Source organism: Pan paniscus, chromosome 3, assembly GCF_029289425.2.
Source record: "Pan paniscus chromosome 3, NHGRI_mPanPan1-v2.0_pri, whole genome shotgun sequence".
NCBI lineage: Eukaryota > Metazoa > Chordata > Mammalia > Primates > Hominidae > Pan > Pan paniscus.
In genome coordinates, this window is record NC_073252.2 from 166,458,882 (window position 1) to 166,483,443 (window position 24,562).

Below are 24,562 nucleotides of genomic sequence, written 5' to 3' on the forward strand. Positions count from 1 at the left end.
ATCTGAAAGCGTTTAAGAAAACAGACTCCTTCATTCCAACTACAATAATAGCATTTTCTGAAAAATTTCTCCTGGCAGAGAAATATTTCTAGCAAATCTGTCTATACACCAAAAAATATTATATAGTCAGGAGCTATTGCTATTAAAAACTAACACAATGAGTTTTCCTGACCTACGATGATTTCTCCACAATTGTTTTTACCATAACACGACGAGACTTTCTTCTTTCCCTTTTACAGCGTTAAAATGCTGTGCTTCAGGAAATCAGCAGTTGGCATGCAGCATTAAATAAAATCCATGATCATGTTTTTTAAACAGAAAAAACCCTTAAACACATGAATGACTACTCAAGTGACTAATTATATGAGTTGTTGTGAGTAAGAACTTCAGAACAAGCAAATGTTACAGCGTATTTGTGCTTAAACAATGTTTTGTCATGCCTGTCAAAACTAGGTATGATTCTTTTACTAGTTGCCAAGTGTTTTCCTTACATTGACCTTGAAGTTGCTATGTCAGAGGAAAAAAACAAAAAATAAATATGACTGTTTACCTTCTTTAAATGACCTGATTGACTGTTATATCTAATGGACCTCTGAGCTATTCAACTATATAGAAGTATGTAGGAACCGGCTTCCCTAAAAACTGTTTTCTTAGCCATTGTTAAGTGGAAGGAAGAAAAACAGACGTGACTACAATACATCTGAGGCAAGAGATAAATTTTATAGGACTAGGTCAGTGATATTTTCCAAATGCTAAAACATAAATAGCCTTTGAAATTCAGGAAAACATTTAAGCATTCTGTTTTTATTACTCTCTCTTCCTACCCTCTTCCTTTCCTCTGAGAGAGTCACTCTTGCTCGCTCTCTCCCCCTCCTCTCTGTCTCTTTCTCTCCCCTCACCTCCTTCATTCCCTCCCTCTCTTCCTCTTTCTCCATCTCACTCCCTCATTCTTTTTATTTCTTTTTTCTTTATTCTTCTCTTTACTCTCTTCTCTTTACTCTCTTCCTTATTCATGGGCAAGATGTTTTAAAGCTCCAGAAATAAAGTTGAAATTCCCTAGTACCTAGATATAGCCCCATTAGGAATTAGATATTTAGATAAAGAAGGAAATAGCAGGTTGTCTCCAAATGCATCTGTGCAACTGAAACAGGTTTTTCTTGTCACTGCTGCGTCGTATCTGTCTGATGTGTTTTACACTCCCCTCTCTGTCTAGACAGAAGTCAGCTTGCATCACAAATCTTTTCAGACTGTTTGTGAATTAATAGCTAGTCAGCTTACTTAAGACCAACATCCGTTTGTCATAGTACCTTCTCTGGCCTTCTTTGAAATTCTGACTTTGTGCTGATAGACTCCTTCAAAGACTAGTCTGGGGGTGGGGGGCACAGAAGACTCATTTGACAGCTGTTAATACTCAGTCTCTTACTCACTCAGCTGTCTGGAAACAGCCACAAACTGTGTTGAGTTACTTCTATAGCACTGTCTAATAGCATGCAAAATTAAAAACACAAAAACGCGTCTTACTGGTTGTGGAATTATACATATAAAAGTATATTGCCTCCTGCTTTCAATTTTAATTTCTGCTAACCAGTGTGACCCATGCTAGATCTTGTACAGTAGAGTCTAGGCTTTGATTCTCTGATTCAGAATATAAAGTAAGTTACACTTAGTTAAATGTACTAAGGTGCTGTTGTAGGAGGGCAATGATAGGGATGTTTCTCGAGATCCCAGTAGATTGTATGCAGTAAAAACTTAATGCATGTTCTAGGTTAGGATGGTGGGTTGAACAAAAGTAGGCCATATGAAACTTATAGTTCACCAAGAGTGTGACAGGATACTCTGGGGTGCCACACCACGCTGACAGGGATGCTGTAATATATTTGAAATTTTTTTATGCAAACACATTCAAACTTGACATTTGACAGATATGACACAATGACTGGCTTGAACTAGTTCAGAATTTCAACATTAGATCACCCTCCATTCTTTTCTATGACATAATCTCTTTGTGAAACTGAGTTTTTGATGAGTGTGTGATAAAAAGTAAGTACCTCATGGAAATCCATGTAAAACATGAAATGAGGCTGGCTCATCCAATCTGATTCCAAGAGAGGTGGTACAGTGCCCAGCAGATGCACACAGCCATTAGTAAGAAATAGTGGCTATTTAAGAATAAAATAATAGTATTTTTCTTTCAATTTATATGTATTTTTAAACACTAAATTGTTTAGGCATAAATACTTATTAAGTTCTTTGGAAATAACTACATAACAAACATAACTATTAGTTATGTCTTTTGGCTTAGGAGCACCATTTAAAAAGTATTGAGAAACTTAGAGTCCCATGAACCAAGAAAGTTTGTTTTACTCTCTAGAGGAGGAGTGTCCAATCTTTTGACTTCCCTGGGCCACACTGGAAGAAGAATTACCAGGGGTCACATATAACATACACTAACACTAATCATAGCTTATGAGCTTAAAAAAAAATCTCATAATGTTTTAGGAAAGTTTATGAATTTATGTTGGGCCACATTCAAAGCTGTCCTGGGCCACATGTGGCTCAGAGGCCACGGGTTGGACAAGCTTGCTCTAGAGGGAGAGGGGGAAGACTCAAGACACATTTGAGTACACAGCAAAAAGAAAATTGAGTGGGTTTTGAAATTCTTAATGCCAAATGTGCCTATTTCCAGTCCTCTTCCAGGACTCACATTCCAGCCTGCTGGCCTGTGAACTTTACCTCTCTCAGCAGAGACTGAAGGACTCTTCTCTGGGCAATTTAAACATCCCGAGAGAAAAAATAAATCCAAAGATAATGATTTGGGAGTTTCTCTTATAAAGATGCCACTTAGATTGTGCTATAGGGAAGGCCAAAGTGGATAAGTTCCTCTCTTATACTCAGAGCTTAATAAACTCCCATCCCTGTCAGACAAGCAGAGAGAAAAGGCATCTGGAGAAAACCTCTAGCATGAATGATATAGAAAAAAACAAGTGACCTTCCTAAAAGGGAACTTTGAGAAAATGGATTTGCAAAGAGAGGAAAATGTAAAACAAAAACAAACAAACAAAATCTCTCTTAAAGGATCCAAGGAAATCATTCCACCCAAGAAATAAAAATGAAAAGCTAGAGAAAAAAAAGAGAGGGGAGGACACTTGAAAAACAGAGTTCTTGAAATGAAAAGTTCATAGCAGAAATAAAACGAGCAAATGTCCCACAAAGTACAGCAAAATGACAAAGAAGGGATGTAAGAGAGAAAAGGCAACAAAATTAGAGATGCATAGCTGAATAACTGGGATTCCAGAAGGAGAGAAGAAAGAAGTGGCGAGAGACAGGATTATCAATGAAATAATTTTTTTAAAGTTCCCCAAACTGAAAGTTACCAATTTCCAGATGGAAAAATCCACTGATTGCACAACGTATGGAATAAACCCAGACCCAGGCACGTCATCGTGAAATTCAGAATTTCCAGGACAAGGAGATCATTTTATAAGTGTCCTGGGAGAAAACATCAGGTTATATATGCAAACTAGCAAGATGCAAATAGCGTAGGCCTTCTCAGCAGTCACACCAGACACAACGAGACAATGAAGCAAGAACTTCAAAATTGTGAAAAAAGTTACCTACAACTTGGAATTCTGCCCCTAGGCAAAACTTCACATGGAAATCTAGCAAGATATTTTCAGACTTGTAAGGTCCCCCAAATTTTCCTCTGGAACCCGACAGTGTGCTCCACCACAGCAAGAGAATTAACCCAGAAAGGACAAGATGTAGAGGTGGGGTACAGGAAGCAGGAGATCACATAGAAGCAAGAGGCAAAGGGCACCCCCAGGAGGGTGACAGCTGTGCATCAGGAATGAAGGGCAAGTTCAGATTGAAGCCTCGTGTCTCGAGGGACAAATGCAATGAGGCTTTCATCATTAGGAGGTTCATTGCCTCTGGTCCAGCCCGTCTTTTATTCGGATGACAGAATGGCAGGGTGGTAAGCCTGACCCAGAAATCTCATCTCTACTTGGGCTGTCCTGCTCTCCCCTCCATGGACTGTCACCTGGATCAGCTGGGAACACTCATTTTACCCCCACAGAAGCGTTCTGCTTTGGTCAGTCCTGACATCTAGAAGTCGGCCATGTTGAGTTTAATTAACCCATCTATGCCTGAGGTTGCAATTTTTTGAATTTTTGCAATCAGACCTTGACGATGACCTTGAGCAGTAGGATATAAGTAACTCCCAAATGCTTAGCGTTCCAATAATGGAACACTAGGCATAAATGGGTAAAAAGCAGAAAATACCAGCAATCTCATTGCTGGATATATACCCAAAAGAAAGGAAGTCAGTATATCAAATAGATATCTGCACTCCCATGTTTGTTGCAGCACTATTCACAATAGTTAAGATTTGGAAGCAACCTAAGTATCCATCAACAGATGCATGGCTAAAGGAAATGTGGTACATATACTCGATGGAGTACTATTCAGCCATAAGAAGGAATGAGATCCTATCATTTGCAACAACGTGGATGGAACTGGAGCTCATTATGTTAAGTGAAATAAGGCAGACACAGAAAGACAAACATCACATGTTCTTACTTATTTGTGTGATCTAAAAATCGAAACAGTAGAAGGATGGCTACCAGAGGCTGGGAGGGGTATTGAGGGGCTGTGGGGGGAGATGCAGATGGTTAATTGGTACAAAAATATAGTTAGAAAGAAAGAATAAGACCTAGTATTTGATAGCACAACAGGGTGACTGTAGTCAATAAGAAATTAATTGTACATTTTAAAATAACTATAAGAGTGTAATTGGATTATTTAATTGGAGTATAATTGGATTGAATAACTAAAAGGATAAATATTATAGGGGATAGATACCCTGTTCTCCATGATGTGATTATTTCACACTGCATGCCCTTATCAAAACATGTCATGTACCCAGTAAATATATATACTTCCTATGTAACCACAATTTTTTTTAATTTAAAAAAACAAAATATGGAGATACCATCTCCAGCAACAACTATATTCCTGCTGGATGTCCACATGAGGCCCCACCAGACTGCTCCACTGAGTGAGCCTTATATTTCCCAGATTCACTCAAGACCTTACCCACTGAGTGCCCCGTGGGGCTTTTGGAAACTTTCAAGGACGTTGAATCTAGTTGATGGCCCAAGATGGTTCTTGGGATCTTTTTCCTAACAGTGACAAGGTTACCTTTCCTTTAGTCAGCCAAGATTTGTGCTCACTACTCAATTTTTTTAAACTAAAGAATGCATTTTTTAAGGATACATACATATATGGTAAACACATAAAGAAAATTGAAGGAATTATTATCTCAAAGGAGAAGGAAAATTAAATTGGGGAGAGCCTATGAGGTATTTCTAAAGCACTGGAAATGTTTTATTTCATAGACTTGAGGATAGATACACAGGGGTTCATTTCACTGTTATTCGTTAAATGGTACATTTTAAATATCCTTCTTTATATATGATATTAAATACAATTGACAATTTAAATAAATCCTTTGCAATTTTTTTTTTTTCTGAGACAGAGTCTTGATCTGTTGCCCAGGCTGCAGTGCAGTGGCACGATCTTGGCTCACTGCAACCTCTGCCTTCCAGGTTCAAGTGATTCTCCTGCCTCGGCCTCCCGAGTAGCTGGAATTACAGGCGTCCGCCACCACGCCCAGCTAATCTTTGTATTTTTAGTAGAGATGGGATTTTGCCATGTTGGCCAGGCTGGTCTCGAGCTGCTGACCTCAGGTGATCCACCAGCCTCAGCCTCCCAAAGTGCTAGGATTACAGGCGTGAGCTACTGCGCCCAGCCTCCTGTGCAAATATTGATACAAGCATTACATTTACCCACACTGGATTTCATCTTGTTGATTTTAGCTCAGAGTTCTTTTTTACCAACTGTGTTAGCCAAACCATGTGGTGTGAAAGGTAAAAGCTGGATTTCTTTTTTAGGGACTTAGGACAAAAAAAAAAAAAACAACAGTTGCAAAGGAAGCCATTTATGAAAATGTCCCCTTATTACCCAGGGGACCCAGTAATCTTATCCTTGCTGCCTCATCATTTTAGGAGTTTCCACAAACAAAATGGTTTTTATTTGTATTTAACCAAGTGTTAAGTAGGTCCAGGAACTTGAATGCAATTCAAGGTTGCCTTCTGGGAGATATTGCTGTGATTTTGAAATTTTTAGGTAACTATAAAGAACAGAATTTATCACCAGTAAAAACAGTTTCTGATTTAGTAATTTATTAAATGCCCTCAAATCAAAACCTTAGGAAATCCAAACATGGGAAAATTAGATTAAAATGCATCATAATTAAGGTTATTAATAACTTTAAATTTTTCCATTTATACTGGAGACAGTTTCTTTAGTACAGATAAGTAAGTCTCTAACTCCCTTTATGTGACATAAGCAGTCATTTTCTGATTTCCATTCCTTACCAAAATTTATTTTACAGATGTCTTATACGTCTTTGTTCAAGTGAGATGCCACCAGATGAAAATTCAGTATTACAACCTGGCTCATCTCATTTCCTTATGGCTTTCTTCATTTTTATAATGTCAGAACCATACAAGCTATGATGCTTCTTTCTCTCAACAAAATATGAGCCTCTTGTCACTGTTGGATGAACTTTTCTTTGAGAAGAAAAGCTGAGGAACCTGTGGGACATTGTATTAAAATTTTATCTAGTTAAAAAAAATTATCTAGCAAAAATTGCTGTGACATTTCAATGCATGAGGATCACTAAAAGAACATCCTAGTGTTTATTTTTTATTTTTCTATTTTTGTTCTTTAATTCTGTAATTTTTCTAAATGTTCCACGTGAACTATATACAGGCATATACCTTATTTATGCATGGAAGTATTCCTATAAAATCATACACAATGAATTCTGCTCAATCAACTTTGAAACACACAAAGGAAGCTTGTAGGAAAATTGGTCTTACTGAGAATTCCTTTAGAAAATAGTCTTTTTACAAAGCAAGTGTTTTTTTCCTTCATCTAAATTTCATGCATGCATTTATTTAAACATAATTATAGGGAGCCTACCATGTGTGAGATGCTAAGAATATGGCCATAAACAAAAATTGTTTCTGCACTCAGAGGTTATATTTCAGCGAACCAGAAACTAACAAACTAATTACACAATAAATTATTTAGCAGGGTGAGGTGGCACATAGTCCCAGCTACCCAGGAGGCTGAGGCAGGAGGATTGCTTGAGCCCAGGAGTTCAAGGCTGCAGTGAGCTATGATCATGCCACTTCACTCCAGCCTGGGCAACAGTGAAACCCCTGTTTCTACAAAAAAGATTTTAAAAATGAAACAAAATTGCACCAGCTTTATTTGATTTTGTGATTGTCTTCTACTGTCTGTTAAAATCTCCTACTAGAGGCCTGGGCAACAGAGCAAGACCCTACCTTTATGAGTCAATAGATAGATAGATATTATTTAATTACAGTTGTGATGATATTATTTGTGATAGATATTATTTCATTACAGTTGTGATGTCTCCAAAAAAGTTTACCATCCTAAAATTGCTTTAAGGTGGTAAAACTGATTAAGTTTAATAAAAAAAGGGATTCTCTGAGAAAGTAATGTTTGTGGGGAAACATAAGACTGAGTAGGAGAGTGCCAAGTACTCCAGGAGGAGCCAGGGCTCAGAAACTTACCAGAGCGTGGCTTCACAAGGAGCTGCCCCAGAGCCCATGTGCCCAGTGCTCAGAAGGCAATGATGTGCGAGGCACAGAAGGAGCCTGACAAGAAGCAGGGACCTAATTATGCAGGGCTTCAGAGACCACGTTAACATTTTTTATTTTATCCTCAAAGTCATGGAAGGATGAGAGGATGATAAAATTTCATTCTTATTAAGAGAGCCCTCTGATTAAAAGGGGCAACTGTATATTCATCTTCAGGTTTTCTGAAAAATGGCGTGACTAAAAGAACCACAAAGTCGTAGAAGCATCAGAAGGAATTCTTTACAAGTCATCAAGATCATCGATCTAAAACCACTTTATATTATCCCTACTGAATAAAATTGTATCCTGTTTTTAAATGTAGGTTTCAAGGCACAGAATTATGTCTATGTTTATAGTTGAAGCATCCTCAGGCGTTGAACTGGCAAGGACATTTCTCTCAGTGTTCCCAGAACCTCTGTCTTTCCAGGTGTAGATGATTCAAGGTTGAGAGAAGTGCTTCCCAGAGAGCGCTAAGCCCTGGGAAGATAGTCCAGGGACATAAGCCCTGGTTGTCCAGGCAGGAAGTGCCCAGGTGTTACTGAAAGCTGAAAAGCCTTCACCACTCACAGCAGCATCTGCGAAGGGAGAAGGAAAGTGACTTAGCACTGCCTGAAGCCCACTACTACAAACCTCGTAAGAAGGGGCTGTTAAGCATGTCCACATTACAAGCTTATATCCTGTTCCAATGTGTCTTATACCTCAGAGGACATATTGCCCTCCCCTTGTAGCAGATGAATAATTCTCATGAATCATTTGGATAATGAGAATAATTAGTTTTTTCAGCATCAGGAAACTCCATTTCCTGACTTAAATCTTTCATTACCTTACTTTACGTAAGATTTCTTGTGTCCTGAACTAGGAAAAATGCAGAACAACTAGAGAGGCTAGAAAAAAAGAACATCAGCTCTAGAAAAAAAGAACATGTGCTCTAGAAAAACAGACCATCAGCTGGGTGTAGTGGCTCACGCCTGTAATCCCAGCACTTCGGGAGGCTGAGGCGGGTGGATCACCTGAGGTCAGGAGTTCGAGACCAGCCTGACCAACATGGTGAAACCCTGTCTCTACTAAAAATACAAAAAAAGTTAGCTGGGCATGGTGGTGTGCACCTGTAATTCCAGCTACTTGGGAGGCTGAGGCAGGAGAATCACTTGAATCTGGAAGGCGGAGGTTGCAGTGAGCCGAGATAGCACCATTGCACTCCAGCCTGGGCGACAAGTGAAACTCCATCTCAAAAAGAAGGAAAAAAAGAACATGCGTGTGGGAGATGGGATGCCAACCTTCAGCATTTTGGCTCTAGCATTAATTAGCCAGGACCCTGAGAGAATCACTTTGAACACCCAGGATTCATTGATATTGAGCCTGAAGAAATGAGGGGTTTGACCTAATTAATCTCTTACAGTACTGATCTTGTATTTCCCCTTCTATGGCTAACCACACTTTTAACTCATTCTGTAACCATATGCATTCAATTTAAAATTTCCCAATCCCTTTTAACTTTCCAGAGACATCTCACTTTCCAAATGATTAATCTTATGTGAAGCTCCAGCTTGAATTATTTCCACACTTTCTATCTTCCTCTTCAAATGGAAAGCCAAGAACTGTGTATAGTACAGTCGAAAAACACAGGATTACTTCATGCTCTCTCTGTTATCTTATTGTTTTCCTTCTATTCAGTGAACCTTTTAATCAAATAATTACTGTATGCTCTACATGTATCAGTATCTCTCAAACCTTTATCTGGAAACCCTTTTCTTAATATGTCAGTCACCCAGGATTCATTGATATTTATTGAGCCAGGAACTGTGCTGTGGGGCAGTATTTTTAAACTGCTGCTCATGGCCCGTGAAGGTGGATGGCAACCACCATGTTATAAAAGTAGAATAAAAATAGTAGCATGCAACTTGTGTAATAACTTTAAATATTCTTTTGTGAAACTTTTATTTCCATTTTATATATATATGTGTGTGTGTGTGTGTGTGTGTGTGTGTGTATGTGTGTATGTATATATATGTACCTATCCTATAAATGTGACTGGGTTAGACATAAAATGTATCTCTTCTGTGGATTTCAATCAAAAATATTTGAAACCTATTTTTTTAGGACACAGTTCTCTATACTTTTCTCAAGATAAAAATAATCTGGAAAGGGCATTAAAAAAGAAAACAAAAAAAAACCCTTGGCCCCAACCCAGATCCACTAAATCAGAATCTCCAGGGGAGGGAGGGCCCTGTGTAATCAACATATTTAACCAGTGAGTGCTCCAGGTGATTCTTCCCATCCAACAAGTTTGGAAAATGCCACCATGAAAGACTCAAGATTCAAAAAGTTAACAATAATCTCCACCCAATCTTATAAATAGCCGTGTCTCCCCATCCCAACCAGAATAACCCAATCTTATTGAGGAATTAAGGCATATCTAATACAAATGTTAATAATAGTTATATCTGCATCCTTGAGTGTATACCAAAGGCCACATGTAGGATAGAAATAAAATTAGAGTAATGCAGAGTCCTGCCTATTTCAGAGTTGCCAATTCATTTTTCTATCCTTCAGTTTTTCTTCATCATTTTAAACAAAAATCACTGATTTAAAAATATCAAAATAATTTAAATATATATTATGCTTCATAGTTTGGCATGTTTTTATATTTATTTTTGTCTTATTTTGAATTGGTAAATATCATAATACATAAATACATATAAGATACATTAGTATATATTATGGGAAAATAATTTTAAGTATTTATGGGATAAAATGCAAGCTTTTGACATATGTATACTTGTAGAATGATCAAGCTAATTAACATATCCATTACCTCAAATACTTATCATTTCTCTTTAAAATACTCTCTGTTAGCTATCTTAAGATATACAGTATATTATTATTGGCTGGGCGTGGTGGCTCACACCTGTAATCCTAGCGTTTTGGGAGGCCATGGCGGGCAGATCACAAGATCAGGAGTTCGAGACCAGCCCAGCCAACATGGTGAAACCCGGTCTCTACTAAAGATACAAAAAATTACCTCGGTGTGGTGGTACATGCCTATAATCCCAGCTACTTGGGAGGCTGGGGCAAGAGAATTGCTTGAACCCGGGAGGTGGAGGTTGCAGTGAGCTGAGATCACGCCAGTGCACTACAGCCTGGGCAACAAAGCAAGACTGTCTCAAAAAAAAAAAAAAGAAAGAAAGAAAAGAAAAAGAAAAAAGATATGCATACATTATTATGAACTATAGTCACCATGAACCTATTCCTCCTGCCTAACTGAAATTTTGTACCCTTTGAGCAATGTCTCCCCTTCTCCTGTCCACCACACACCCCTCTCTGATTAACCATCTTTCTACTTTACATTTTTTTTAGATTCCACACATAAGTAAGATCATGCAGTATTTGTCTCTCTGTGCCTGGCTTATTTCACTTAGCATGATGTCCTCTAGGTTCATCTATGTTGTCTCAAATGACAGACAACATTTTTTAAGGCTGAAAGGTATTGCATTGTACATATATGCCACATTTTTTAATCCATTCATCCACTGATAAATGCTTCCATTGTTTTCATACCTTGGCTGTTGTAAATAATGCTGCAACAAACATGGGAATGTAGATATTTCTTCAACATGCAGATTTTCATTCTTTGGCAATATAGCCAGAAGTGGGATTGCTGGATCAAACCTCATAGCTTTACACCATTGAGTTATGGTGTTTTCCCAGTTCCCACAATGCATCTTGTGAGGGGACATTTGCCTGATGGAGATGCTACGGTGAGCAGAGGTGAGCCTGCCTGAGTTTACACCTTTCCTCCCTATGACACCACAGCTGCCTATTTTATGGGATGTGGTCTTAATGTGCTTATTCTTTATAGAGATACAGTGTTGAAATTATAAAGCACAGCATATAACCTGAGTTCAGGATTTCAATAAATTAATTTTTCATTTTGCTCTTATCAACACTACAGAAACCGAAAGTAAATATTCCGGTAATATTGAACCCAGTTGGCTTTGTTTTCCAGCTGGGTCAACATTGGGAAAGCTAGAAAATTCTGTAGCGTGTTATCCATATAAGTCCACAATCATACTGGGCACAATGCGTTGTCCTTTAAAGGTCTATTTTGATCATAAAATTTAAAAACATAACTTGTGTTACTCAGTGGCGAGACATGAAATGAGCTATCAAAGTCAGCTGCCATCACCATGAGTCAGATGAGGGCCAGTATTGCCATATATAATACTACCTGCTGCATTATGACCCGGCATCCACATTACAGTGCTCAAAAAAGTATTCCAGGTATTTGTGAAAATTACCCAGTATTTTCCACTATTTCTAGCATAGGAAGTCTTGAGTGATACCATCATTTCAGGAAAAAGGAAAAAAAATTGTTTCATTTGAAACAAAACGGCAACATTATTAAGAACTCAAAGTCTCAGGCCCGGCGCGGTGGCTCACGCCTGTAATCCTAGCACTTCGGGAGTCTGAGGCAGGGGGATCACCTGAGGTTGGGAGTTTGAGACCAGCCTGACCAACATGGAGAAACCCTGTCTCTACTAAAAACATAATATTAGCTGGGTGTGGTGGCGCATGCCTGTAATCCCAGCTACTCAGGAGGCTAAGGCAGGAGAATTGCTTGAACCTGGGAGGCAGAGGTTGCAGTGAGCTGAGGTTGTGCCATTGCACTCCTGCCTGTTTAACAAGAGCGAAACTCCTCTCAAAAAAAAAAAAAAACTCCAAGTCTCTTGTACTTGAAATATAGGCCATTGAGCTCACTTGAGATTGCTGTACTTTTTGGTGTTTTTCATATATTGATGCCTACGCATATATGCTAAACTTGTTATAGAGAGACAACAGAAATAGCCAGTTAGATAAGGGATAGATTATTTCAGGTTATTTGTATATATTTTTAATATATTATTTTAAAATTTTTAATAATTTTTGAGATTTGTATCTATATGTTTTTCATATATAGATATGAAAAATATATATATAACCTGAAATAATCTATCACTTTATATAACTGGATATTTATGTTGTTTCTTTGTAACAGGTTTTAGTGTACAGATACAAGCTGAAATATATTGTCTCTGTTTTAAAATTGAAGCTTCATGAAAATTTTTAATTTTTTTTTTGAGCTTCTTTTTTTTATTATTATTTTTATTATACTTTAAGTTTTAGGGTAACTGTGCACAATGTGCCAGTTAGTTACATATGTATACATGTGCCATGCTGGTGCGCTGCACCCATTAATTCGTCATTTAGCATTATGTATATCTCCTAATGCTATCCCTCCCCCCTCCCCCCACCCCACAACAGTCCCCAGAGTGTGATGTTCCCCTTCCTGTGTCCATGTGTTCTCATTGTTCAATTCCCATCTATGAGTGAGAATATGCAGTGTTTGGTTTTTTGTCCTTGCGATAGTTTACTGAGAATGATGATTTCCAATTTCATCCATGTCCCTACAAAGGACATGAACTCATCATTTTTTATGGCTGAATAGTATTCCGTGGTGTATATGTGCCACATTTTCTTAATCCAGTCTATCATTGTTGGACATTTGGGTTGGTTCCAAGTCTTTGCTATTGTGAATAGTGTCGCAATAAACATATGTGTGCATGTGTCTTTATAGCAACATGATTTATAGTCCTTTGGGTATATACCCAGTAATGGGATGGCTGGGTCAAATGGTATTTCTAGTTCTAGATCCCTGAGGAATCACCACACTGACTTCCACAATGGTTAACTAGTTTACAGTCCCACCAACAGTGTAAAAGTGTTCCTATTTCTCCACATCCTCTCCAGCACCTGTTGTTTCCTGACTTTTTAATGATTGCCATTCTAACTGGTGTGAGATGGTATCTCATTGTGGTTTTGATTTGCATTTCTCTGATGGCCAGTGATGGTGAGCATTTTTTCATGTGTCTTTTGGCTGCATAAATGTCTTCTTTTGAGAAGTGTCTGTTCATATCCTTTGCCCACTTTTTGATGGGGTTGTTTGTTTTTTTCTTGTAAATTTGTTTGAGTTCATTGTAGATTCTGGATATTAGCCCTTTGTCAGATGAGTAGGTTGCGAAAATTTTCTCCCATTTTGTAGGTTGCCTGTTCACTCTGATGGTAGTTTCTTTTGCCGTGCAGAAGCTCTTTAGTTTAATTAGATCACATGTGTCAATTTTGTCTTTTGTTGCCATTGCTTTTGGTGTTTTAAGACATGAAGTCCTTGCCCATGCAGGCTACGGTAACCAAAACAGCATGGTACTGGTACCAAAACAGAGATATGGATCAATGGAGCAGAACAGAGCCCTCAGAAATAACGCCACATATCTACAACTATCTGATCTTTGACAAACCTGAGAAAAACAAGCAATGGGGAAAGGATTCCCTATTTAATAAATGGTGCTGGGAAAACTGGCTAGCCATATGTAGAAAGCTGAAACTGGATCCCTTCCTTACACCTTATACAAAAATTAATTCAAGATGGATTAAAGACTTAAACATTAGACTTAAAACCATAAAAACCCTAGAAGAAAACCTAGGCATTACCATTCAGGACATAGGCACGGGCAATTTTTAATTATTTAAAAGATAACCATATACCTGTTTGTACCTTAAAAAATTTGTATGTTGACTGGGCGCAGTGGCTCACGCCTGTAATCCCAGCACTTTGGGAGGCTGAGGCGGGTGGATCACGAGGTGAGGAGATCCAGACCATCCTGGCTAACACAGTGAAACCCCGTCTCTACTAAAAATACAAAAAAATTAGCCGGGCAGGCGCCTGTAGTCCCAGCTACTGGGCAGGCTGAGGCAGGAGAATGGCGTGAACCCGGGAGGCGGAGCTTGCAGTGAGCCGAGATTGCGCCACTGCACCTCCAGCCTGGGCGACAGAACGAGACTCCGTCTCAAAAAAAAAAAAAAAAAAAAAAAAATGTGTATGTTGTATTTGTATTACCTATTCAAAAAAATAAAAATCTTTAAATGGTAGAGATAAATCTTAAGAATAAAGAAAAAGAAGACAATTCAGGAAACTACATTTGGTTCTGTTTTTACAGACTCAATAGGAGGGGTTGCAAAGCTATCAAGACAAGTGGGAGAAAAAGACCAAAAAGATCCTGTCTTTGTGATTATAGGATCATTATAGTAGATCAAATATTTGGTCAATTTTTTAAAATACTGCATAATGAACTAGAATTTTAATTTCAGAAGTTTGAAATAAACTTTTAATTTTTAATTGCCTAAAAATTTTAATTCTATATTATATTTCCTACTTACATCTTATATTTCAAAAAATTTTTGCCAAATAGATTCTGGCAAACATTTTTGCTTGCAGCTGACTTAACTGCGTTTTTAAGACAGCCCAGTTTTGAAGGAAAGAGAGAAGGAGGGCTTAAAAAACTATACCATTGTCATGTGGGCATTAAGAGTGTAAGCTTTTGGAGTTGGAATAGACCTGATGATTTTCTAATTCAAGTTTAATTCATGTAAAAGATGTGTCTCAACCCCTTGATAAGATTACAGACAACTCAAAGGCAGGAACCATTAATTATCTCCATATCTGCAGCTATGAAATATTAAGACAGTGTACTCTTAAAGATGCTTAACAAGTAGGTAGATGACTGTAAAAGCTTCTAGGAGCTGTTCATGGATGGAGATTCCAGACTTTATCTCAAAAAATTTTCTCGACATCTTAAAACCTTTCCTTAACAAGTCTTTCCATTCATTTAACCCACCTTCTGCTCTCTTGCTGCAATTAGGAACCATTTGTCCTTATTGTTCTTCAAGAAAGATGTAGAATGTTTGAGCAACTTCTTCCTGATTTTAATGTCTTTGCATTTATGATACCCATCACAGTATTTTACTTAAATTAGCATTTTTGGCTTTCTTTTTTTCTTTTGAGACAGAGTTTCACTCTTGTTGCCCAGGCTGGAGTGCAGTGGCCCGATCTTGGCTCACTGCAACCTCCGCCTCCCGGGTTCAAGCAATTCTCCTGCCTCAGCCTCTCAAGTAGCTGGGATTACAGGCACCTGCCACCATGCCTGGCTAATTCTTTTGTGTGTGTTTTTAGGAGAGATGGGGTTTCACCGTGTTGCCCAGGTTGGTCTTGAACTCCTGACCTCAAGTGATCCGCCTGCCTCGGCCTCCCAAAGTGCTGGGATTACAGGCATGAGCCACTGCGCCTGGCCTTAAATTACCATAAATGGATGAATACTTAATATAGATTTCATTGCCCTTTACTTTTTTTCTTATGGTTGAAGAAACATATAACATGAAATCTACCTTCTTAAATTTTTAAGTATACACTACAGTATTGTTAACTATATGCTTAATGTTGTGCAGCAGATGTCTAGAACATTTTCATCTTGCATGAGTGAAACTATGCCCACTGAACAGCAACTGCCATTCCTCCTTGTCCCCAATGCTTGGCAGCCAGCATTCGACCTTCTGCTTCTAAGAGTATGACTAGTTTAGATACCTCTTAAGTGGAATTTTGCAGTATTTCTCCTACTGTCATTGCCCTTTACTTTTACCTCAACTAAATAATTTAGATTCAATGTAGAACACAAAATTAATAATAGAACATAAAGAATAAACTAAGTTTTTCACACCCCATTCAAACATCAAATTGAATAATATGCTGAAAGAATAAGGTGTGTGTTTCTACAACTCTTGCAATTTTAAACCTGTATTAATATATCTTAGAAATGAGTTGACCTTGAGCTACACTACAATGCTAAACTCTCAGAAGCTTATAATCACCGTAGTCCTCAGATCTTTCCTAAGGAACGTAACATTTTGACACAGAAGAATCCTTGCATTTTAGCTTTTAACAAAATCTCAAGCAGTCTGTTAACCAGATTACCATCAGCATCATCAGAAATGGGGAAAAGGAAAGGCTTTGGTGGGTGGGGCAGGGGGTTGATAAAACCTAAGAATGGAGTGAGAAATCGAGTAAAACTCAATGATGCCTATAGGCCATATTACTTGGTAATACAAAAAAATAGATATATATATTTGACCCAATAACACGACATCAAAAACTATATAGTTTGATAATACTTGGACAAATTTTGAAATGATAGATACATGAATTTTTTTCTAGAATCAAATACAACAAACTCTGCATTTGCCTTTGAAGAGTGAGATTATTAAGGGGTATTAGGTATATAAAGGGAATTCGATTATAAAGAGAAACATTTACACTTTATTTTATACTTAGTGTTTAATTTATTTACTTTTGCATTTATTAATTTGATGTATAGGTAAAAAAATAAAATATTTAAAGCTCTCTTCAATAGACAAAAATGTTTTTTTAAATATATCACTTTTACCTACAGTTAGTACTTCTTTTGTTTCAGGGTTTAAAACATAAAATGTTTTGAAACAGATTTGCTGATTTTCATTATTGATGGTCTGAAACGTTTGCTCTTAGAAGGATGTTAGTGAAGGAGGTTTATCTTATCAAATTCTATGAGTTAGCTACTGCAATACAGTAGAGCACCCCAAAATTTAGTTGCTTAAAGCAGCAACCATAATTCGGTGGGTGAACTATTTGGCTTGACCTCAGCTGGGTGGTTTTTGTGGTCTGTGCCAGGCTGGGCTGACCACAGCTGGGCTCTCTCAGTGCGGCCATGGTCAGCTGCCAGGATGACTAGGAACGAGTCAGTTAGTCTAGGATGGTCTCTTTTGGAAGGGCTTATGTCTGCTCCATATGGTCTCTTCCTCCTACAGGTTAGCACAGCCTTGTTCACCTAAGGGTTCATTAGGGTTCCAAGAGATGGAGCAGAAACAGGCCAGGCCTCTCAAGGATTTGGCTCAGAATTGGCCAACAACATCACTTTCACCACATTCTAGGCTAAAGCAACTCACAGGGCCAGCCCAGGTTCAACGGATGGGGAAATAGACTCTGCCACTTTATGGAAGGTGTTGCAGAGGCACGTTAAAAAGAGGCATGTCTACAAAGGAAGGAATAATTGCAGCCATTATTACTAAGAAATTTACAATACATGGTCTTATGCTACCCCCAAAATTTGTGAATAACCAATAGAATCACTTTGTGGGAATCTGAAATATATCACTTTTCTTAAGTTTGCCCACATAATTATCTTTATTTTACTGGTACAATATAAGCAATTATTCAACTAGTAAAACTAATTAATACCCTAGATATAGCTTCCTTTTAATGTTAACAGCTAACACTGGCTATGAAACATTTGCTCTGTGCCAGGCAATGTCCTAAGCACAGTATGTCATATCACAAAAGTAGGTGGTGGTTAGGGTTTGGAGTCTGGACCCCAGCTTGGTTTGAATCCCTATGTTAGTATTTATTAGCTGTGTGACCTTGGGCAAGTGAATTAACCTTATTGTGCTTCCATTTTCTACCTATAAAATGGGCTAATAATAAACTTACATAACTCATAAGATTGACATGATGATTAGATTTAATCTATGTTAAGTGCTGGTAACAATACCTAGTGTATAGTAAGCTGTCAGCTTATATAGCTGTCAGCTCTTGTTATCGTCATCATCATCATCATCATCCCCCTCACAATAACCGTGTGGTGGTTAATTTTGTGTGTCATGCGTGACTAATACAAACTCTGTGAGGTAGCTTCTATTATTGTCTCCATTTTACGGAGAAGAACACTGAAGTTCAGGGAGACTGACCAAAGTCACAAAGGCAAGATGTGGCAGGACCCTCATTCAAGCCCTGGCAGCTGTTTCGAGTCTGGGCTTTTCATGCCCTACAACACTGCCATGCCACTTAACAGTACCTTCCAGAATAGTTGTCTACAGGTCAAACATATACAGGTCATGTTCTTTTTTCCCCCATGGTTAGCATTTCAGAAGAGCTTTATTTTCCCCACTGCTTGGTTTGCAGCTGAGCAGATATAAGAGGTAGCTGTATGTACAGAAAGAACTCTGACATGCAATCAGCTTAACTCCTACATGCAAAATACAGAGCTGCACACTTGCAGACATCTCGTTTTATCTTCACAGATAACCCATTGGGTATGTATTATCCCCATTTTATAGATGAGGACACCGAGACTGCTCTTGTCCAACATCACAAAGAATGGGTCTACCTCCAAAGCTTTTTCTGCTAGGCAGAATTGCTAAATTAAATGTAAAGAGATTCTATTGCAAACACTTTTGTAAAGTGAATCTGTAATAATCATAACCTAATTTGTTTGTTGTGGAAAGGTGGAGGGTCTCACTTCTTAAAAGTGACTTCATGGTTCAACTCTGATGAATGATTCTGTTCTCTTCACTTCCAGAGGAGATTTGCACCCTAGTTATTGCTGAGACTTTCCCTGAAGATGCAGGGATCTTTACATGTTCAGCAAGAAATGATTATGGATCAGCAACCAGCACTGCCCAGCTGGTTGTCACCCCAGGTATGTGAGGAGTAAAAAAAATGACTGGGTTCTGTTCCCCAGCACCAGTGTGATTGGCCACAGCAGAAAGGCACTGTCCTGGCCAGGTGCAGTGGCTCACACCTGTAATCCCAGCACTTTGGGAGGCCGAGGCAGGCAGATCACTTGAGGTGAAGAGTTCGAGACCAGCCTGGCTAACATGGTGAAACCCTGTCTCTACCAAAAATACAAAAATTAGCTGAGTGTGGTGGTGCGTGCCTGTAATCCCAGCTACTCTGGAGGCTGAGGCAGGAGAATCACTTGAACCCAGAAGGTGGATGTGGCCGTGAGCCAAGATCATCCCACTGCACTCCAGCCTGGGTGACAGAGTCAGACTCCGTCAAGGAAGGAAGGAAGGAAGAAAGGAAGGAAGGAAAGGAGTGGGGGAGGGAGGGAGGAAGGAAGGGACAAAGGGACTGTCCCAGGAAGAGGGCTCAGCTCAGCCTTCAGGAATCTGGCCACTCCAGGAGTCACCCTGACAGTCTAAGTTCATCATGAAACAAAGGCTTTTGGGGAGGGGAGGAGAAGGAGTGAAGTGGAGATGACAAACCAAAAGATAATGATCGTGTAGCAACTGAACACACAGGGGGCTTTCTTTAAAATCGTGCAGTCTTGGTCTTGGAAACGATGGAGCTGGTTTCCTAACATCCTCCTGCTAACCTAGAATCATATTCACATTGGAAAGCCACCTCTACATCGGAGGTTCAGTCACTTTCTCAGCAGTGCCAACACATGAGATCTGGAGATACTTGTACAAATAAGCCATTGTCTGATCCACTGTTGAAACTTCTGAAAAGGTAATACAAGATAAGCCTTCTTGTATAAAATGTAATACAAGATAAAACTCAGAGAAGCTGTAAAGGCCTTCAAACTCAAATTTCATTGATAGTCTATATCAATGATAGTATATAACTAATATGAAAAAGAAAGCAATGTATTGTATTATTGAAGTCAATTTTCAAAAATATATGGATATTTTCTAAACTCAAAAACTTACCACTAGGGAAGGCAATGTGAAACAGCTTTTTTTCTTTTTCTTTTCTTTTCTTTGCTTTCTATTTGTCTGTTTTCTAGTTACTAATGAGCATTAGCTTACTTTAATTGCCTCATCTCTGCCATTCATCTTAAAGATATTTTTAAAATATGTTTTTGACCAAGCCTGGAACATAATGTACATAGTAGGGAATCAATAAATGGGTCATTTGTTAAATGATACGGACTTGGAGAGAACAACTGAATTGTACTTGGATTCCTTCAGAAGAGCAAGAACTTGGTGCTAGGTGGCAGCAGAGACACAACCAAAACTTATTTAGGGACCTTAGAGTGGCAATTGTAAATGCTTTTTCATCTTAATTAAGAAAAGAAATGGGAGGGTCATCTTAAGTGGGAAATGGTTTCTGTGAATGACTACTGTAAGTGCTGAAAGAAACCTAAGTGTCAGGATCGGAGTTACAGAGCAAAGAGGACCCCAGCGTTTTGATTCCGAGTTGGCTTCAACACTGTCCCATCAAATGGCCATAGCAGGAGTGCAGTGTTTAAACAATATGGCCAAAACCCTGGGCTCTATAAGTCTGAGTGGCAAAAATTTGTGTGTAATATTTTCCATTTGTTTCTGCAGTAAATCTGCTATAGGTCAAACATAATCAACAAATATTTTATTTTTGAGCTTTTTGTTTACCTCAATAAGCATTTTTGAGTGCATGCCAGGAGCTCTGCTGGGCTGTGGGCAAGCTGCAGAATCTAAAAAAGACGTGATCTCAAGATGCTTTCAGCCTATTGAGGGCAACAAATAAAAATCTCTTTCGTACTGAGTTATAGTTGGAGCAATCATCTAATATGGAAAAAAATATTTTTATGAGATTATGAAATTTTACTTGGACTCCAAGGTTTACCTTCCCTAGCTTTAGATGAATATCCACATAAAACCTTTACAGCTTGAGCCAATTTGAGTAGTGACAGCTAGGATGTTCAGTCGGACCCATGGACCAAAACGTGAGAGGACAAAGCATTGTTGGTTGATACTGTTTGTGTTGTCACTTTTTTTGCCAAGTTCTATCTTTAGCTCTTGTTTGAAATTTTTATGATTCAGTAGCTGGGTTCCCCAAATGTGAGCTCAGTCAGGAAATGAAACGGTAGCACTCGTTCAAAACAAGCTTGAAAGAACCAGGCCCTCCAGCTGGCAGTGCTTCTGCATCAGATGAGAGCAGCACAATCACCTCTTCTTTAACAACTTCACACAACACGGGGATTCTCAGAAGACTCTGACAGTGTGAAATCACTTGTTGAACTAGTGGCATCTTCTTATGTTTTTCCTCTCTTTCCCCTTCCTTAGCCAACACTGAAAACTGTAGTTACGAGTCAATGGGAGAATCCAACAATGACCACTTCCAACACTTTCCACCTCCCCCTCCAATCTTGGAGACAAGTTCCTTGGAGTTGGCTTCAAAGAAACCATCTGAGATCCAGCAGGTGAACAACCCTGAGTTAGGCCTGAGCAGGGCAGCCCTTCAAATGCAATTCAATGCTGCTGAGAGGGAAAGGAACGGCGTCCATCCCAGCCGTGGAGTAAATGGACTGATGAACGGCAAAGCTAACAGTAATAAATCTCTTCCAACACCAGCTGTCCTGCTTTCACCCACTAAGGAGCCACCACCTCTGCTTGCCAAACCAAAACTGTGAGTATTTCTGCATGGTTTTATAATAATTTCCATACCCCTGTTACATTTCCTGTCTGGTGAGAAAAAAACTTTTGCCTGTATTCAACTATGTGGCAAGTCGGCCTTGACTCATGGGACCTTGCTGCCAAGTGGTGTCTTTCAACAATATAAAAGACACCTAAAAATAAAGAAGGGAAATGAAAAGCTTGGTGAAATCTGCCCTTTGCTGAAAGCTATAACTGGTTATGGCTGTGAAAATATCTGTGCCCAGTGTGGGCTTCCAACATACAGCTAAGGATGTAGCCACTCCCTGGAGGCCATGGAAAAGGGGGATCTACTTTCAGCCCTTTATTAAAAGCATTTCAAAAAGTGAGTATAAGTACTTTGCATTTGTGACTTTAAATATTAAGTATCAGTAAGAAGATCTGATATAGACAAGCGGGGAAAGACTAAAAACTGAGGCTGGAAATTCAGGGTGCAGATCCTGGCAGGGCAATGAAACTGGAGGGAAGCAGGCTTGTGGGCAAGAAGAGCGCCCTTCACAACACAGGCTACTTGGCTTGGAATTCCATGGAGCTGCATATTTCCATGAATACCATCTTCACAGTTGATGTCCATTATTTTCTTAGGATGATAAACCTTGCATGAGCTGTTTCCATTGGCACTGCACAGCAGAGAGTTGTTATGAATGGAGCCATTACAATGTCAGAGAGAGGCAGAAATAAATTAGCTCAAAGGGTTCTATCATAGCACAACAGACCCTGAATTACTGCCCTGCCAGAGGTCAGTGGAAATGTAAGAGTCACAGTGAATGTGTATGTATTCTATGAGGTCACATTCCCATGAGAATGTATTTGCCAGAACCTAGGAAAGCCCCTTCTATTTACCCATATCTGATGTTTTTGATTTGGGGCAGGAAGGGCTTCTTTAGGGGTTATTCTTTATTTCCCTAGCATTGACTAGCCTGCTCTTTTCTCTCTGTGATCAGTTCATTTGTTAGAAATGTTAGAATTTAAAAGATATTTGAATTAGAATAACACCTTTACCTTTGTACATCACTTTATTGTTTACTGAGTGATTTCATGAACAACATTAGACTAATCAAATAACAAAAGCAGTCAAAAGAATACCTTAAGTTAAGAAATGGGCAAACAATTTTATAAAACCAGACTTCTGGACAATCTTGGGTTGCAGTTTCAAAAATCTATATATTGCTACCCTCTACTTAATTTTGCATTGTGTTCTGGCTCTCTTTTAAGACAGTAGGGCTACTCACTAAGCTTGTACACAATAGTGTGAAAGGTGCTGGTGAACATTTAATACCTATGCGCCATCTCCATTCAGAGGCTGAACAGGTATAATAAGCTAAAAAATGGTGGCCTTAAAAGAGATTCATGCTCTTGTAGCAGCAACCCATAAAATTAATTGCCACTGCTGACTTCTTTCATCTTTGCATTTTGAATATGTATTTGCAGTGCTTTTAATGAAACAAGGGACCTGCTCTCCAGGGAGAGAAAGGGCAAATGTGTTGAATGACTAGGACTTGACTGTGGTCTTGATTAAGTAAAGTCTATCTACTCTAATGGGTATCATAAATTGGATGTAAATCACAGGAGAGCAAATACGAGGAGCTGTTAAGAGGCATCTACAGCCCGTCTTATCTCAGGAGTTTCAACAGCTCTGCAGCTTTTAGCTCTGCTTTGCAGCCAGGTTAATGTATATGGCAAGGGGGTAATATCTACAGAACGTAGACAAAACAACTTCGTGTTCATTAAGAGGATGACAGCTTAAGCACAAGTTTAAAGAACATCAGGATTTGCTTGTGAGATAAAATATAAATATATAAATATAAATATAAGATAAAATATAAAATAAGACGCAGAAAAAATGGACTTAAATGTATGAGGCCCAAATAAATAGGTTACTCTCCCTTCATGAGGAAATTTAAGGGAAAAAGCAGAACAACTAACCACAAAACCCAACAGCTTAGAAACAACATTTACTTGTACTAGGTTTTCCCATTGTTTTTTTTTGTTTGTTTTTTTTTTTCAAATCTTCGTATGTTTAAACATATTCTTAGGGCATCACTTGATTTTTGTTTTTTCGTGTTGCATATTTACCTGCCATTTAACTAGGTAGAAAATAATATGTGATGATACTTTTTAAATATATATTTTTAAATTTTCTTATGATTTAGAATATGTTATTGGATTTTGTTTTATTACAAAATAAGTGGATGCTTGATGTGACAATTCAAACAACACAGAGGCTATTAAAGTTTATACTCTCTGCTTCCCTTCTTCCAACCCAGCCCTCTGAAAGTTGTGGTATGGTGTATTATCAGAGCCTTTTCTAAAAAAGGTTTTTGCAGTGTTTTCAAAGTTTTCTTTCAGTGTTTGTTCAGTTTTCAAAGTGCTCTTTGCTTCCCTATTTCCACCCCTCTCAAAGGTGTGATATTCTGTATTATCACAACCTTTTCTAAAAAATGGTTTGTTCAGTGTTCTCAAAGTTGTATTATTGATAGAGAAATACTATTGAATGACATCTACAAATAATGTAGAACAGCATCTGAGTTATTGATAATGAATGACTATAGGTAACTGCCAAGTGAAATTCTTATACATTCATTTTTTTCTTTTCATACATTGTGGGAAAATATGAGATTTTATTTGCCTCGTATGGTCACCAGTGAAAAACTATGGTTTGCTCAAATCTTCTTTTCATCAGTTTATGATTTTATTTTCTTTCACAAAAGGAAAGGCTTATATTTGGTGGCATT

At 38.4% G+C, this 24,562-nt stretch overlaps 1 protein-coding gene across 1 annotated transcript in view; it reads left to right on the forward strand.

The window, feature by feature from the left end:
* The window catches only part of PALLD (palladin, cytoskeletal associated protein), a 423,408-nt gene that overhangs the window by 185,189 nt on the left and 213,657 nt on the right, over window positions 1-24,562 (forward strand). Inside the window, exons 9-10 of the mRNA XM_063603981.1 lie at window positions 18,989-19,108; window positions 21,459-21,801. Of these exons, the coding sequence (XP_063460051.1) occupies window positions 18,989-19,108; window positions 21,459-21,801 (463 nt within the window). The remainder of the gene's footprint in view (window positions 1-18,988; window positions 19,109-21,458; window positions 21,802-24,562) is intronic.